General features: G+C 32.8%; 1 protein-coding gene across 2 annotated transcripts in view; it reads right to left on the reverse strand.

Annotated features, from left to right (window-relative positions):
* The window catches only part of LOC111697620 (glutamate-gated chloride channel subunit beta), a 28016-nt gene that overhangs the window by 8325 nt on the left and 4610 nt on the right, over nucleotides 1–15081 (reverse strand). For both annotated transcript variants that reach the window (XM_023467687.1, XM_023467688.1), the window contains exons 6-13: nucleotides 14557–14629; nucleotides 14186–14229; nucleotides 13066–13141; nucleotides 8780–8852; nucleotides 7766–7850; nucleotides 7133–7256; nucleotides 2494–2603; nucleotides 1933–2086 (exon numbers count right to left, since the gene is read on the reverse strand). In XM_023467687.1, coding sequence (XP_023323455.1) covers nucleotides 1933–2086; nucleotides 2494–2603; nucleotides 7133–7256; nucleotides 7766–7850; nucleotides 8780–8852; nucleotides 13066–13141; nucleotides 14186–14229; nucleotides 14557–14629 — 739 coding nt within the window. The remainder of the gene's footprint in view (nucleotides 1–1932; nucleotides 2087–2493; nucleotides 2604–7132; nucleotides 7257–7765; nucleotides 7851–8779; nucleotides 8853–13065; nucleotides 13142–14185; nucleotides 14230–14556; nucleotides 14630–15081) is intronic.

Consider the following 15081-nt stretch of genomic DNA (forward strand, 5'->3'; position numbering starts at 1 on the left):
TGAATCCTGTTAGATCAAGTATTTTAAGTTTGACAGGTTGCAAAGGTATAGATAATAGAATAAAATATAGCGAAATTGTTAATATAGTATATTCTGATTGTTTTTTTTCTGTATCTACATCTGTTTCTGTATCTGTGTCAGTATCTGTATCTGTATCTGCATCTGCATCTGCATCTGTATCTGTATCTGTATCTGTATCTGTATCTCTGTATCTGTATCTGTATCTGTATCTGTATCTGTATCTCTGTATCTGTATCTGTATCTGTATCTGTATCTGTATCTGTATCTGTATCTGTGTATCTGTATCTGTATCTGTATCTGTATCTGTATCTGTATCTGTATCTGTATCTGTATCTGTATCTGTATCTGTATCTGTATCTGTATCTGTATCTGTATCTGTATCTGTATCTGTATCTGTATCTGTATCTGTATCTGTATCTGTATCTGTATCTGTATCTGTATCTGTATCTGTATCTGTATCTGTATCTGTATCTGTATCTGTATCTGTATCTGTATCTGTATCTGTATCTGTATCTGTATCTGTATCTGTATCTGTATCTGTATCTGTATCTGTATCTGTATCTGTATCTGTATCTGTATCTGTATCTGTATCTGTATCTGTATCTGTATCTGTATCTGTATCTGTATCTGTATCTGTATCTGTATCTGTATCTGTATCTGTATCTGTATCTGTATCTGTATCTGTATCTGTATCTGTATCTGTATCTGTATCTGTATCTGTATCTGTATCTGTATCTGTATCTGTATCTGTATCTGTATCTGTATCTGTATCTGTATCTGTATCTGTATCTGTATCTGTATCTGTATCTGTATCTGTATCTGTATCTGTATCTGTATCTGTATCTGTATCTGTATCTGTATCTGTATCTGTATCTGTATCTGTATCTGTATCTGTATCTGTATCTGTATCTGTATCTNATTTTAAGGGTTCAACTTCCTGTTGGTCATTTAAGGGACTGTAAGTGTCGTTTTTAAGTCACCCTACTTACAATGAGGGGAATGTCCGATTTACAATGGTTCCATTTTACCCTTGACGAATTATCGATGGAAAAGAACGTGTTTTCCTCAAAAGTCTAGAATATTCTGTGTCCAAAGCGTTTTCAAAAGTTGGATTGTAAAAATATGTAATTATTAATTTAACATCAAGTGTTTCTGTCGACAAATAAGAATATGTCCGTCATCCTTAATCAGTAAAAGGCTTAAAAGGTACTGTTGTGAATCAGACACGACACTCTTCTTTTAAACGGTCTTGTTAATTATCCTTACGTGTCCCTTCATAGTCTCTTCATGTGCGTAAGTAATATACTTAAAAGTAAAAAACCGGGGCTGATAAAAAGATTGTGCTGTTTTGATTTTATCCAGGTAGTGTTACATCAAATGAAACTAGATGCCTACCTGTTTAATTTAGTTTTGTGCCAACCTTTAAGATAATACAGTGGGTTTCCAAACCGGTCCTTTTCTACCTTTAGAGAACAGACTATATATAGCCTGGTGTTCCAAGATCCAGAGTTTAGCAAAGGTGTTCGATCCCTTTCTTTGAAAAATTATTCCATCTTGCAACCTGATGGTGTAAACCTTTCAAATTTCAAACTTAGGCTATTTCATCCATAGCCGAATTGACCAAGTAACTTTGACATATTTTTAGGTTTATTTTCGGACCCTTTCACCTTAAAGATACTTAATTGTTCCCTAGAGATTGTTCAGTCAAGAAAGAAAATAAAGTGTAAAAGGATAGATTTCAATTCTATTCAAATACATAATCCTTAATTTGAGTTTTATCAATAAATAACCAAAATTGCTTTAAAAACATAAAAAATATTTTTGAAGAAGAAATTTCCAATTTTACTATCCCCCCCCCCCAAAAAAAAACCCTGAGGTAAATAACATAGTTATCTACTAAATGCTCCCTGCCTAAGGCACCAAAGACGAAGAATATACAGACAAGCATCCAGGCTGCTATAGCGGTCATCCCCTCAACATTCGGAGAGTTCGACGTTACAATATTAAAAATATTGATTAGCACGAGGAATAGAGTAATCAGCATAGCCATCCTTCCAGGGACAACCTAGATAGAGATACAGATACAGATACAGATTCAAATACAGCCACAGATACAGATACAGATACAGATACAGATACAGATACAGATACAGATACAGATACAGATACAGATACAGATACAGATACAGATACAGATACAGTTGCAGTAACAGTTACAGTTACAGTTACAGTTACAGTTACAATTACAGATATAGTTGCAGTTACAGTTACAGTTGCAGTGCCAGTATCAGTTACAGTTATCGTTAGTTACAGATACAGAGAAAAAGAACGAGATAGAGAAAGATTCAAATACAGATACAGATACAGAGAAAGACGCAGATACCTTTCTGGATGATGAATGACTACAAAAACATCTGTTTGGTGATGAATGACTAACAATATCTCAGTTTGATGATAAATGACTATAAATACCTCTGGTGGGATGAGAAACCCGACCCATGAGACTACTACGAATAGTCCAGATGGAAGATAGTAGATATACAAATACTTCAGAACGTGCCGGGATAGTCGCATCTCAAATCCTGGAAATATTATTTTTATTTCTGTAAACAACGTTCTTTAAAAAGTTTTATTAAGAACATGACATGACATTGTTCTCCTTCTAATCCTCTAATACAGCTCCTAGATTCAATATATTTCCCGTTTATGGATGTTTTTGTGTTGAACATAAGCTTTAAATCTGCCAGGGGTTTACAAGGGATGCCAAGTTCTCATGTTCTATGATACTCTACACTTGCTTTCCTACCTTGCAGTCTTCAAACCTTTATTTATAAAATAACATTTTTAAGTTTTTCTTTTTATTCTTGCAGATCTAGGATCTAGGATCTTGTATCTAGGATCTTGGATCTAGATCTTGGATCTAGATCTTGGATCTAGGATCTAGGATCTAGGATCTAAGATCTAAGATCTAGGATCTAGGATCTTGGATCTAGGATCTAGGATCTAGGAAATTGGATCTAGGATCTTGGATCTAGGATCTAGGATATTGGATCTAGGATCTAGGATTTAGGATCTAGGATCTAGGATCTAGGATCTAGGATCTAGGATCTAGGATCTAGGATCTAGGATCTTGGATCTAGGATCTAGGATCTAGGATCTAGGATCTTGGATCTAGGATCTTGGATCTAGGATCTTGGATCTAGGATCTTGGATCTAGGATCATTTTTTCATGATATTTCCAATATATCCCTCCAATATCTCATGGATTCTCTCTTCCTCCTAATATCTTCCATATACCCTCACCCTCCCAATATCTCCAATACCCTCTCACTCCAATATCTCCTATATACCCTCTTCCTCCCAATGTTTCTTAGGTACCCTCTCACCCCAATATCTCCATGAAACCCTCTCCCTACCAATAACTCCTATACACCCTCACCCGACCATTATCTCCTAGATATCACCCCTCCCAACATCTAATTTACAACTATACCCCTCTCTTAGCCCCTCTTTGGTAACCCTGTTATCTCCTTCAATCACTTAATCACCATCACTTACTCCTGATAAACCAACCTCAACCAGACCTCCCCCCCCCCTACTTCTCCCTAATAAGTACCCAACTTGGGTCCAACTCCCCCCCACACCCTCCCCCTTCTACCAACATTATTTCTATGACCGAAGCTGTATCCCCTGGACCCTGATATAGATATATATATTACCTCAAGCTTTAACACCTCTACAACCATATTCAATACCCTTGGACCAATAAAAATGTCCCCAATGGGTTCAAGCCCTTTTTACATTTGACAAACAAATCTTCTACCCTCTCCCCATCTCTTAAGCTCTACACCTCCTTCATCTCAATACAGTTCTATTGTTTAGACCTTCTTTGTCTCAAGACAGTTCTATTGTTCTACACCTCCTTTATCTCTAGACAATTCTACTGTTCTAATTACACCTTCTTTATCTCAAGACAATTATACTGCTCTACAACTCCTTTATCTCTAGACAATTCTAATGTTCTAGATACACCTCCTTTATCTCAAGACAGTTCTACTGTTCTACACCTCCTTTATCTCAAGACAGTTCTACTGTTCTACATCTTATTTATCTCAAGACAATTCTACTGTTCTACACCTCCTTTATCTCTAGACAATTCTACTGTTCTGCACCTCCTTTATCCCAAGACAAGTGTATTGTCCTACACCTTCTTTACCTCAAGACAAGTTTATTGTCCTGCACCTTCTTTACCTCAAGACAATTCTTAAGGGTCATTCTTTATGAACTCAAATAGTTTTTGATGATCAGGGAAATCAATGTCATGGATTTTCTTTAAATTTTGCACACAGGTGACATATTATGAGAAAAAAATTAAATCCAAAGTTTCTAGCTCCTGTGACCTCTGGTTACTGAGTTATACCCTACTAAAGTTCCGGCCTCAAGCCAGTTTTCAGCCTGACCTCGCATGCTTTGGTAAAGCCAATTTTCAAAAAATATCCCAATATTAAGATTAAAATGCTCTAACTCCAACAGCAAGTAAAATCCAAAAATGAAACTTTACATGATCATTAAATACATTGTCGGGAATCTTTTAAAAAAATAATTGCGAAAATTGGAGGACACCCTCATAATAAAAATCGAGGTCAATTGCCTCGGGGCCAACACTTTAGGAGGCTATAAGTCAGTAACCAGAGGTCACAAGAGTCTGAAATTTTGGATTTAATGTTTCCTCATAATATGCCATATGACATTGACTTCCATGGGGTGGCTGACTTGATAAAGACTGACCCTAATGTTCTACACCTCCTTTACCTCTAGACTATTTTACTGTTCTACACCTCCTTTACCTCTAGACTATTTTACTGTTCTACACCTCCTTTATCTCTACACTATTTTACTGTTCTACACCTCCTTTATCTCTAGACTATTTTACTGTTATACATCTCCTTTATCTCTACACTATTTACTGTTTTACACCTTCTTACCTCAAGAGAATTCATGTTCTACACCTCCTTTACCTCTTATCAATTTTACTGTTCTACACCTCCTTTACCTCTCATAAATTTTACTATTCTACACCTCATTTCTTTCAAGACAATTCTACTGTTCTCCACCTCCTTTATCTCTAGACTATTTTACTGTTCTACACCTCATTTATCTCTAGACTATTTTACTGTTCTACACCTCCTTTACCTCTAGACTATTTTACTGTTCTACACCTCCTTTACCTCTAGACTATTTTACTGTTCTACACCTCCTTTACCTCTAGACTATTTAACTGTTCTACACCTCCTTTACCTCTAGACAATTCTACTGTTCTACACCTCCTTTACCTCTAGACTATTTAACTGTTCTACACCTCCTTTACCTCTAGACAATTCTACTGTTCTACACCTCCTTTATCTCTAGACAATTCTACTGTTCTACACCTCCTTTATCGCAGGACAATTCTACTGCACTAAGATTATTACCTTAAAATCCCTCTACTATTTCACTCCTGGTTTTGCCTGCCCCCCCCCCCTCCCCTCCTTCCATATCACTTCACCACCTCCTTCCCTTCCCCGAGCTAGCTCTTTAAACCCCTAGGTTTGGACCCCCTTCCCCTCCCCGAGATAGCTCTCTACACCCCTACTCTAATCAGAACAGGAGATAGGAATAGGATTACTCAATATCAATCCTTACAACAACTTCACATACAGACACAGACAAACTTTATAATCAGACAACATAGACAAACCTCACACAAAGAAAACACAGACAACTTTACAATTATACAACACAGACAAAATTTACAATCAGACAACATAGACAAACCTCACACAAAGAAAACACAGACAACTTTACAATTATACAACACAGACAAACTTTAAAATCAGACAAAATAGACAAGCAACTCACAAAGACAACAAAGACAAACTTTACAATTATTCAACACAGACAAACTTTACTATCAGACAATACAGACAAACTTTACAATCAGACAACACAGACAAGCAACACACACAGACAACACAGAGAAACTTTACAACTAGACAACACAGACAAGCAACACACATAGACAAACTTTACAATCAGACAAAACATACAAGCAACACACAGACAACACAGAAAGACTTTACAATCAGACAACACAGACAAACTTTATGATTAGACAACACATACAAGCAACACACACAGACAAGTTTTACAATCAGACAACACAGACAATAAAAATACTCAGACAACTCCCAAGACAAACTTTACAACTAGACAAAATAGACAAGCAACACAGTATGACAACACAAACAAAATTTACAATCAGACAACATAGACAAGCAACACACATAGACGTAGAAAATTAACTCATGCACACATACAACACCAAAATAATCTCTGGCCATTGTCAACCAACATGGACAGAGATGATGACCAACCAACAGACGAACTAAAGGCCAACCAACATGGACAGAGATGATAACCAACCAACAGACGAACTAAAGGCGAACTAGAGACGAACTAGAGACAAACCAGAGGCGAACTAGGGACGAACTAGAGACAAACTAGAGGCGAACTAGAGACGAACTAGAGACAAACTAGAGGCGAACTAGAGACGAACTAGAGACAAACTAGAGGCGAACTAGAGACGAACTAGAGACGAACTAGAGAGGAAATAGAGACGTACACTGCTAAAAGACAATAAGTTATATCTACCACCAACATTAGCCCACAATAATTACATAAGATAAAAGTAAAAGATCTAGAAAGAAAATTGTAAAGAAAAGTATAGAATAAAGTTAGCAAATCATGAAAAATATTCATTCAGAAATTTATGAGAGGCTTATTTATTATTATTACTTATGAATTTAATAAATTTGAAATGCCTCCGCTGGTTCAAATTTTAATCACTGGTTCAAATCTTTAATATTTAACTTTGAATCTGTGGTTCAAATTTAAAAAAATAGGTAGTTCAGCGACGAAGCTCAAAACGGTTGTCTTAATCCTGTAACCAACTTAGCAAAAGGAGATTCTATTTATCATTGCAAAAATTCGTAAGAAAAATTTTATATACCATAATGTTATTACTAATAAGTATGAAGATTTATTCTTGATTTAGTTTAATCAATCAGAATACCTGTAACACTGTAATTCATGCCACTATAGTCTAATATCCTGTCTGATTGCTCCAAGGGTAGAACTTCGATTAGATAATCTAGTATAGTGTTCCTTTTCTTCTCATTGTACTGTACTAGAGCTTCCTAAACATATATAACCTATTATAGTGTTCCTTTTCTTCTCATTGTACTGTACTAGAGCTTCCTATAGTGTTCCTTTTCTTAACATTGTATTACTGTACAGTACTAGAGATGTTTAAGGGTAATGCCTGATTCACAACAGTACCTTTGAAGCCTTTTTCTGATCAATAATGTGGAAGAAAATGTCGGTTTTCTAGCTTTAAAAGTGTTTACTTCTAATAACTCATACATATTTTTCTGTAGTACAATGCACCGCACGCAGAAAACGCAATATTATAACAATAACATGGAATTTCTTTATCAGGCAAAGCTTTTAAGGGTACCGTTGTGAATCGGGTCACTTGATATTACGCTTACAGTCCCTTTCAGTTTCCCCCTAAAGACGAGCTGGATAACGAATCAAAACAACGAAAGCAGTCGTTTCTATAAGAATAAATTACAATTGTTAAAGCCGTTTTTTTTATCAAAATAAACAAAAAAATTTACATTTTGATTTATTTTTGTACACTCACCTCGAACCTCATTAAATTTATATCCATATTAGTAGATCCTACACGAAACTTACAAATATGTTCATCTAATGGATATCTTTCAAATCTAAACAAAAATAAAATTTAAAATCTTTGAATTCGAAACTCATGATTTGACTAGGAAAGAATCCCAAATGTTTAAAATCCAATTTTGTTCATTATGTGCAAAATAGACGAATTTCGAAAGTAAAGTTTTCAAAGAAATAAAGTACAATATCAGGGTATCAATGATCTGAAAAAGATGAATAACGAACAATGTTTATGAAAAATATTGTCTCCGCGTGACATATTTTCGGATTCTAGCTCTTGTAAATTGTAACAAACAAATCTTGTTTTTCTTCCATTATTCAATAAATATATTCTTTAGAAATACATCGTGCTTAAAAAGATGACATTTAGATTATAATTTTTGATAAAATTCCTTTATTTTGGGTAATGGTTTTAATTGAAATTTCTGTTTTAGGGAAATGTTAACAGATGTGTATAATTAAAAATTCATGAATACAATCTGACGAATGATGCAATTTTAACCCTTACTTTTACTGTTTACTTTAGAAAAATGTTAACAGATGTGTATAATTAAAAATTCATGAATACAATCTGACGAATGATGCAATTTTAAACCTCACTTTTACTGTTCACTTTAAATTAGGGTTTCCACTGAAATACAATTGTTTCATTTGCTTAAATTTTTACATAATTAACAGAACGAATAATGATGTATAGATACAAATATGAAACGGGAATTTTTGTTGACACCATGCACATATACTTTCTTCAGATATGGTGTTTATCATTCTTTTGTTCTATTTATTATAATAAAGGCAAACTCAGAATATTGATATAAAAATAAATCAAAGATAGAAAACATAAAATAATGCAAAAAAAATGTTCCCAAAAACTAAAAATGTTGTCAAAATATAATTTAATCTGGAAAATGAATTCTCTTTCTTCTGTTTCCATTAAAAATGAAATTACACTGATCGTCACACTCACCTCATTGGACAAAGGAAGGTGACAGAACAGAACTGATTGTACATAACATCCTTCCCGTCAATAATCCATACCCCTGTACATAATATAGTTAGAAAATTATTGTACATAACATCCTTTCCTTCTATAATCCATTCCCCTGTACATAATATAGTTAGAAAATTATTGTACATAACATCCTGATCCCGTCTATAATCCATACCCATGTATATAATAAAGTTAGAAAATTATTGTACATAACATCCTACCCATTTAATAGTTACAGTTAAATCTTTGTATATTACATTAAATAATAATTATTTACAACTACTTTACAGGGAAGTTAGGGAAATTTTACTTTACCAAGAGATCCCAAAACATCCAGAGCGCAGTTGGCAAAATTGATCGAGGGGACCCTTGGTTAAATAAGAATTTTAATTTCCCGAAAAAGTAGGTATACAGGTTTACACCGTTTTATCGTCTTTTGAGATGAAAATGCCCGACTTTTTCACCAAAACTTTGCAGATCGGATAGATATTTTACTTAACTGTCACAAGGGAAGTAACGTAACTAAATTTCCCTCTGTTGGGGGAATGCCTTCATAATCAAACGTAATGTAATACGTTGATAATCTTCTGACAGCAGTTATTTCGATATTTCTCAACTCATGAAAGTAATATAAAAATACTTAAATATAAAATTCAACCAAAAATGAGAAGATTTTTTTTGTCTTTTTTTAAATTATTAATCAATTATTCCTGATTAATTAGAGTAATGAATAAAGCATTTCTTCAATAGTGACGAAATAATTAATTGTTTTCTTTGATAATAATTCTGAAATGAGAAAGAAGTAAGTTGTGTGTCACAAAACTTTTTATTGAAGTTTATTGTTTAGCAACAATAATCTATCTGTCTATTTATCCATCTATCTATCTGTCTATTTATCTATCTATCTTTCTGTCTATCTATTCATCTATCTGTCTATCTATCTATCCATATATCTATTGTTGTTCAAAATTGTTCAAAGAATTGTAACTACTGAGGATCGTCATGATAGACGTGAAACATTATGTTTAGTATAATTCTTTTTTAATAAAAAATGTGAAGTTAAAAACTGAAATATCCATATATCTATATATATCTATTTAAATATGAAACGAGTATCAGTATCCATTTTCAGTATTCGTTCAAAAATCATTTTGCCCTTGTTAGAAAGGTTGGGAAGAATAAGTTTAAATATTCCTCAAATCAGAAAAGGGGAATTTTTGTCTATGACATTAAAAGCAAGCTACAAGCTTCAAATGTTTACCCAACACTGCAAACTAGACAAAGGAGAAGTTGAAATGTATGCGACATCACCACTATAATGTTGTGACCTCGTAGCTCCGCTAAAGTATGAGAAAAGTAAAGTTATTTGGTTTCATATTAGAAGTTCAAAACAGTCTTCTTAATAGCTGTTCAATTATAGGCGATCTGATTGAAAACTTTCTTACTTGCAATTTACTATAGTTTGACGTGGCAATCCTCAAATCTAAATATTGTGTTTATCTACCCTAGTTCCTAGGATAGAAGAATAAATAGGAATAAACTTGGAAAACAGGTTTAGCTTGGTGTTAGAATAAACAAACAAACATACAATTTTAAAAACAAACAGCTTCCAGGAGTGCTGTGATGTATATATGAAGAGGGTATGTGGTTCAAAGGAAGATGAGCCATGGGAACATGGAACTAACAAGTATATGTAGAGTGTACAGTGTAAATTAGTTACTGGTAAGTATTTACCCCTAAGTGTGTACTGTGTATAGACCAGGTACTGGTAAGTATATACTCCTAAGTGTGTACTGTGTATAGACCAGGTACTGGTAAGTATATACTCCTAAGTGTGTACGGTGTATAGACCAGTTACTGGTAAGTATATACTCCTAAGTGTGTACTGTGTATAGACCAGGTACTGGTAAGTATATACTCCTAAGTGTGTACTGTGTATAGACCAGGTACTGGTAAGTATATACTCCTAAGTGTGTACGGTGTATAGACCAGTTACTGGTAAGTATATACTCCTAAGAGTGTACTGTGTATAGACCAGGTACTTGAAAGTATATACTCCTAAGTATGTACTGTGTAAATTAGTTACTGGTAAGTATATACTCCTAAGTGTGTACTGTGTATAGAACGGGTACTGGTAAGTATATACTCCTAAGTGTGTACTTTGTATAGAACGGGTACTTGTAAGTATATACTCCTAAGTGTTTACTGTGTATAGACCAGGTACTGGTAAGTATATACTCCTAAGTGTGTACTGTGTATAGACCAGGTACTGGTAAGTATATACTCCTAAGTTTGTACTGTGTATATACCAGGTACTGGTAAGTATTTACTCCTAAGTGTGTACTGTGTATAGAACCAGAACGGGTACTGGTAAGTATATACTCCTAAGTGTGTACTGTGTATAGACCAGGTACTGGTAGGTATATAGTCCTAAGTGTGTACTGTGTATAGACCAGGTACTGGTAGGTATATAGTCCTAAGTGTGTACTATGTATAGAACGGGTACTGATATGGTTAAATTTTGCTCTAGGTTTGTGATTTTTAGATCTGATAAATATGTAGTTTATGGTTTGCACTGTATACTGTGTACAACTAATATTCTGAAAATATCTCTGTGTTTACTCATGCTGACAGTATATGGTCAGTATTATACAAATGAGGAGAGGGGGAGAAGAAAGTGGGAGAGGACAAACAGGAAGTTTACTTATCAACTTTTAAACGATGTGATGCAAAATATCTATAATGTGAAAATATTATCCGTTGAATTTCTTTAAACTTCGCACAAAGTTAGAAAAACATGAATAATTTAAATTTGAATTCTTGTAAAAAACCTGGAAAAATGTTAAATCGACGGTGATTTAACACCTACACGTGATATTCTACTGTTGTCTTTAATATCCGGGTAGTTAGATTAAATTAATCTAATTATTCATAATTTCTTAGCTCTCGAGGCGAGAAGATCTTGCCGTGCCTTTCTATCTAAAGAAATTATCGTTTTTTAAATTTAATTTCATATAATTTTTTTGACAAAAAGCTGTATGGCTAAAAACTTAATCCTGAGCTGAACACTTTTGAATGGGATATCCTTAATCCATAATCCCGATCCCTTACTCTGAATATCCAATGTACACATTTTTATTTTCTTCTTAAAGGGGCTGTAAAGGAAAAATGAAAGGGGGTATAGGAAGAAAAATGTAATTTCAGGCGTTGAACGATAGATATAAGACATCTATCTGATGTTCGAGTTGTAGTATCAAACAGATAATATTCAACAAATACGCAACCAATCTGAAAACGACTATTTCCCACAGGAGCCTGAGAATCTCAGATTTTCTCCTGTTATAATTTCTAAATTTTTTTCAGCATTTTTAATAGATATAAATGATAATTATAACGAATAATACATACGTCACAACATTTTGATTCAACATTTTGATTCAACATTTTGATTCAACATTTTGATTCAACAATTTGATTTAACATTTTGATTCAACATTTTGATTCAACATTTTGATTCAACATTTTGATTCAACATTTTGATTCAACATTTTGATTCAACATTTTGATTCAACATTTTGAGTCAACATTTGATTTAACATTTTGATTCAAGATTTTGATTCAACATTTTGATTCAACATTTTGATTCAACATTTTGACGCAACATTTTTGCAAATTTTAGACACGCAATTTGGCAATTCTTGAAAGTTGTGAAAAAAATGCAAACAAATTATGTTAATGTGTGTGCAAGGATTCCGAAAAGGAATATATTTTGAAAATATTATTCTTAAATATTTCTTCTTTCCAGGTAATTAACCAATGTTTAAATTTGACACAAGTAATTCAAACTTTTAATTAAAAACTTATCAAAAGATTGAAAATATAAATGAGAGATTATCTTATTGAATTAAAATTTGTTCTTTAACGTGGAACTTAGGGTTTTTCGATATTCCCTTCGATATTTCGATGTTAAATGGGTTTTCAGCATCCTGCGTATCCTTCTATTTTCACAAACACTCCTTTTTAGGGAATAAATGATCTAAACGTAAAGATTAACTGTCTAGAATAAAGAAACCTATTAATTATAAACAAGAAGAACAGAGGAGATACCGAGGTTTAAGAGGTTTATAAATAAACAAGATTTGATCTGAACTGTCCTAAAAACCAGATTTATTATTTCTTTTCAGAAATTTCACTGTGGATTTTTAACCAAGCAAAAGAGTAAAGGAGTAAAATATGAACTATGTTTATAATACACTCTATACCTGCTAGCCTTTTCAAAACATCCATTGATTTAAAGCTTTTTAAGTCGTAGATGAAGATATTGGGAACCCAGAGATCCTAAGCAAAATTAACTTTTTATAACGATAATTATTAAAAATTCATGAATAATAAAAACCGTTTTTACATCATGATTACAAGATAAAAGTGGTTTACAAAATGTCATTAAAGTTATCCCAGAAAAAGAAGAAGAATTATGCTCTATAATATGTAATTTGTACAGAGCAATGGACAAACATGTTATTCATACTTATCAATGTTTTTGAAATATTTGTTTTTTATTAATTTTCGCAATATATTTTGACTGATTCGCTCCGAAACATTTGTTTTCTTAAACATTGCTGAATGTAAAAGACGTAACCAATCCCTTTACAATCCCTCTACCATTTGAACATATCACATATCAACAAAGAGAATAAATATACATTAGAGGGGAATTTACTAGAAAAAAGTGTAAAACAACCATTTTGTTGTACTGTTTCCATACTGCAGGCGTACTTCACATATTTGTGCCATATAACCTTTTAGGCCCTGGAATATCATTTTATAGTAAATCTAAAATTATTGTTAAAAGAAAACCAAATTATGAAATAGGCTGGTTTCATTATTGACCAATGATCATTTCACATAGACTCTATGCCTTTCACTTTACAAACGATGATTTTTCGTTATAGCTATGAATCAAATGATGTTTTTATTCACCTAATTCATTATAAAGTTTATTCAACAGCTTTAAAAAATTCGAAATTCAAATGGATAGTCTAGGGAACATACTGTATTAATGTACACTACTGCATATAATTTGTGAACATTTACATGATTTGTACACTTTGAACTTCCTTTCAGGCTGAAAGGGACTGAACAAATTCATACCAAGAAATTCTCTAAATTCCCCTCTAATATATATTCTATTCTCTTTGCATATCACCTTTATCTTTTAACTTGTTTGTTATCTTTATCATCTTTTGTTTTTCTTTACTTTACGAAAAAGCATCAGCTGATAAATGTTTTTTTTTAAATGTCCTTGGACAAATTGGAATAGAAAATGATATCTTGCTGGGACAAGGAAAGAGAATTTGAATGAGTGTAATATAGTTAGATCACCTGTAAAAACTCTAAAGATACAGGAGACCAAGAATCTGCTTCAACTAAGCAACATAAAATCTTCAAAATTTGACAAAAAAGTTTGAAAACATTGAAAGTATTGAAAACATTGAAAGTATTGAAAACATTGAAAGTATTGAAAGTATTGAAAGTATTGAAAAGTATTGAAAGTATTTTAAGTATTGAAAGTATTGAAACTATTGAAACTATTGAGTTGAATTTCAAAACTTGAAGGATAGATAAAGTGAAGTATTTATATCCCTGTACTATTGATTTAAAAACTTGAAGGATACATATAAAGTGAAGTATTTATATCCCTGTATTATTGATTTAAAAACTTGAAGGATAAATAAAGTGAAGTATTTATATCCCTGTATTATTGGTCTGTATTCTGCTCTCTTCCCATTGGACGGAGAAGTACATGGATAAAGTTATAGAAAACTCCTGAAAACAAACAATGCTATATAAACAGTACATTAATAAATATACAGAAAACTCATAAAATTAAACAATGGTACATGACAAGTACATCATAAAGTTATAGAAAACTCCTGAAAACAAACAATGGTACTCAAACAGTACATAGATAGTTATAGAAAACACCTAAAAATATACATTGTATAGAATTTTAAAGATTAATTAGCTTATTTATATTTCTTAATAAAGTTGACACATTTTTAGAATAGCACAGATAACAATTTACGCACTTAGTAATTTAACCCGCCAGAAAGTTCATCTTTTTAGAGAATAAGAACAAGTCTATGATATAGTTTATTAGTAATATATTTGTAGGTAATAAACTATCATGCAGGAGAACATGTTGATCCGATGCAGGTTGGAGAACTACTGGATTTACACCAGCATATATCTTTTCCCGTATTTTCTCCCTTTCCTTC

The sequence above is a fragment of the Eurytemora carolleeae genome, unplaced genomic scaffold (genome assembly GCF_000591075.1).
Source record: "Eurytemora carolleeae unplaced genomic scaffold, Eaff_2.0 scaffold182, whole genome shotgun sequence".
Taxonomy (NCBI): Eukaryota; Metazoa; Arthropoda; class Copepoda; order Calanoida; family Temoridae; genus Eurytemora; species Eurytemora carolleeae.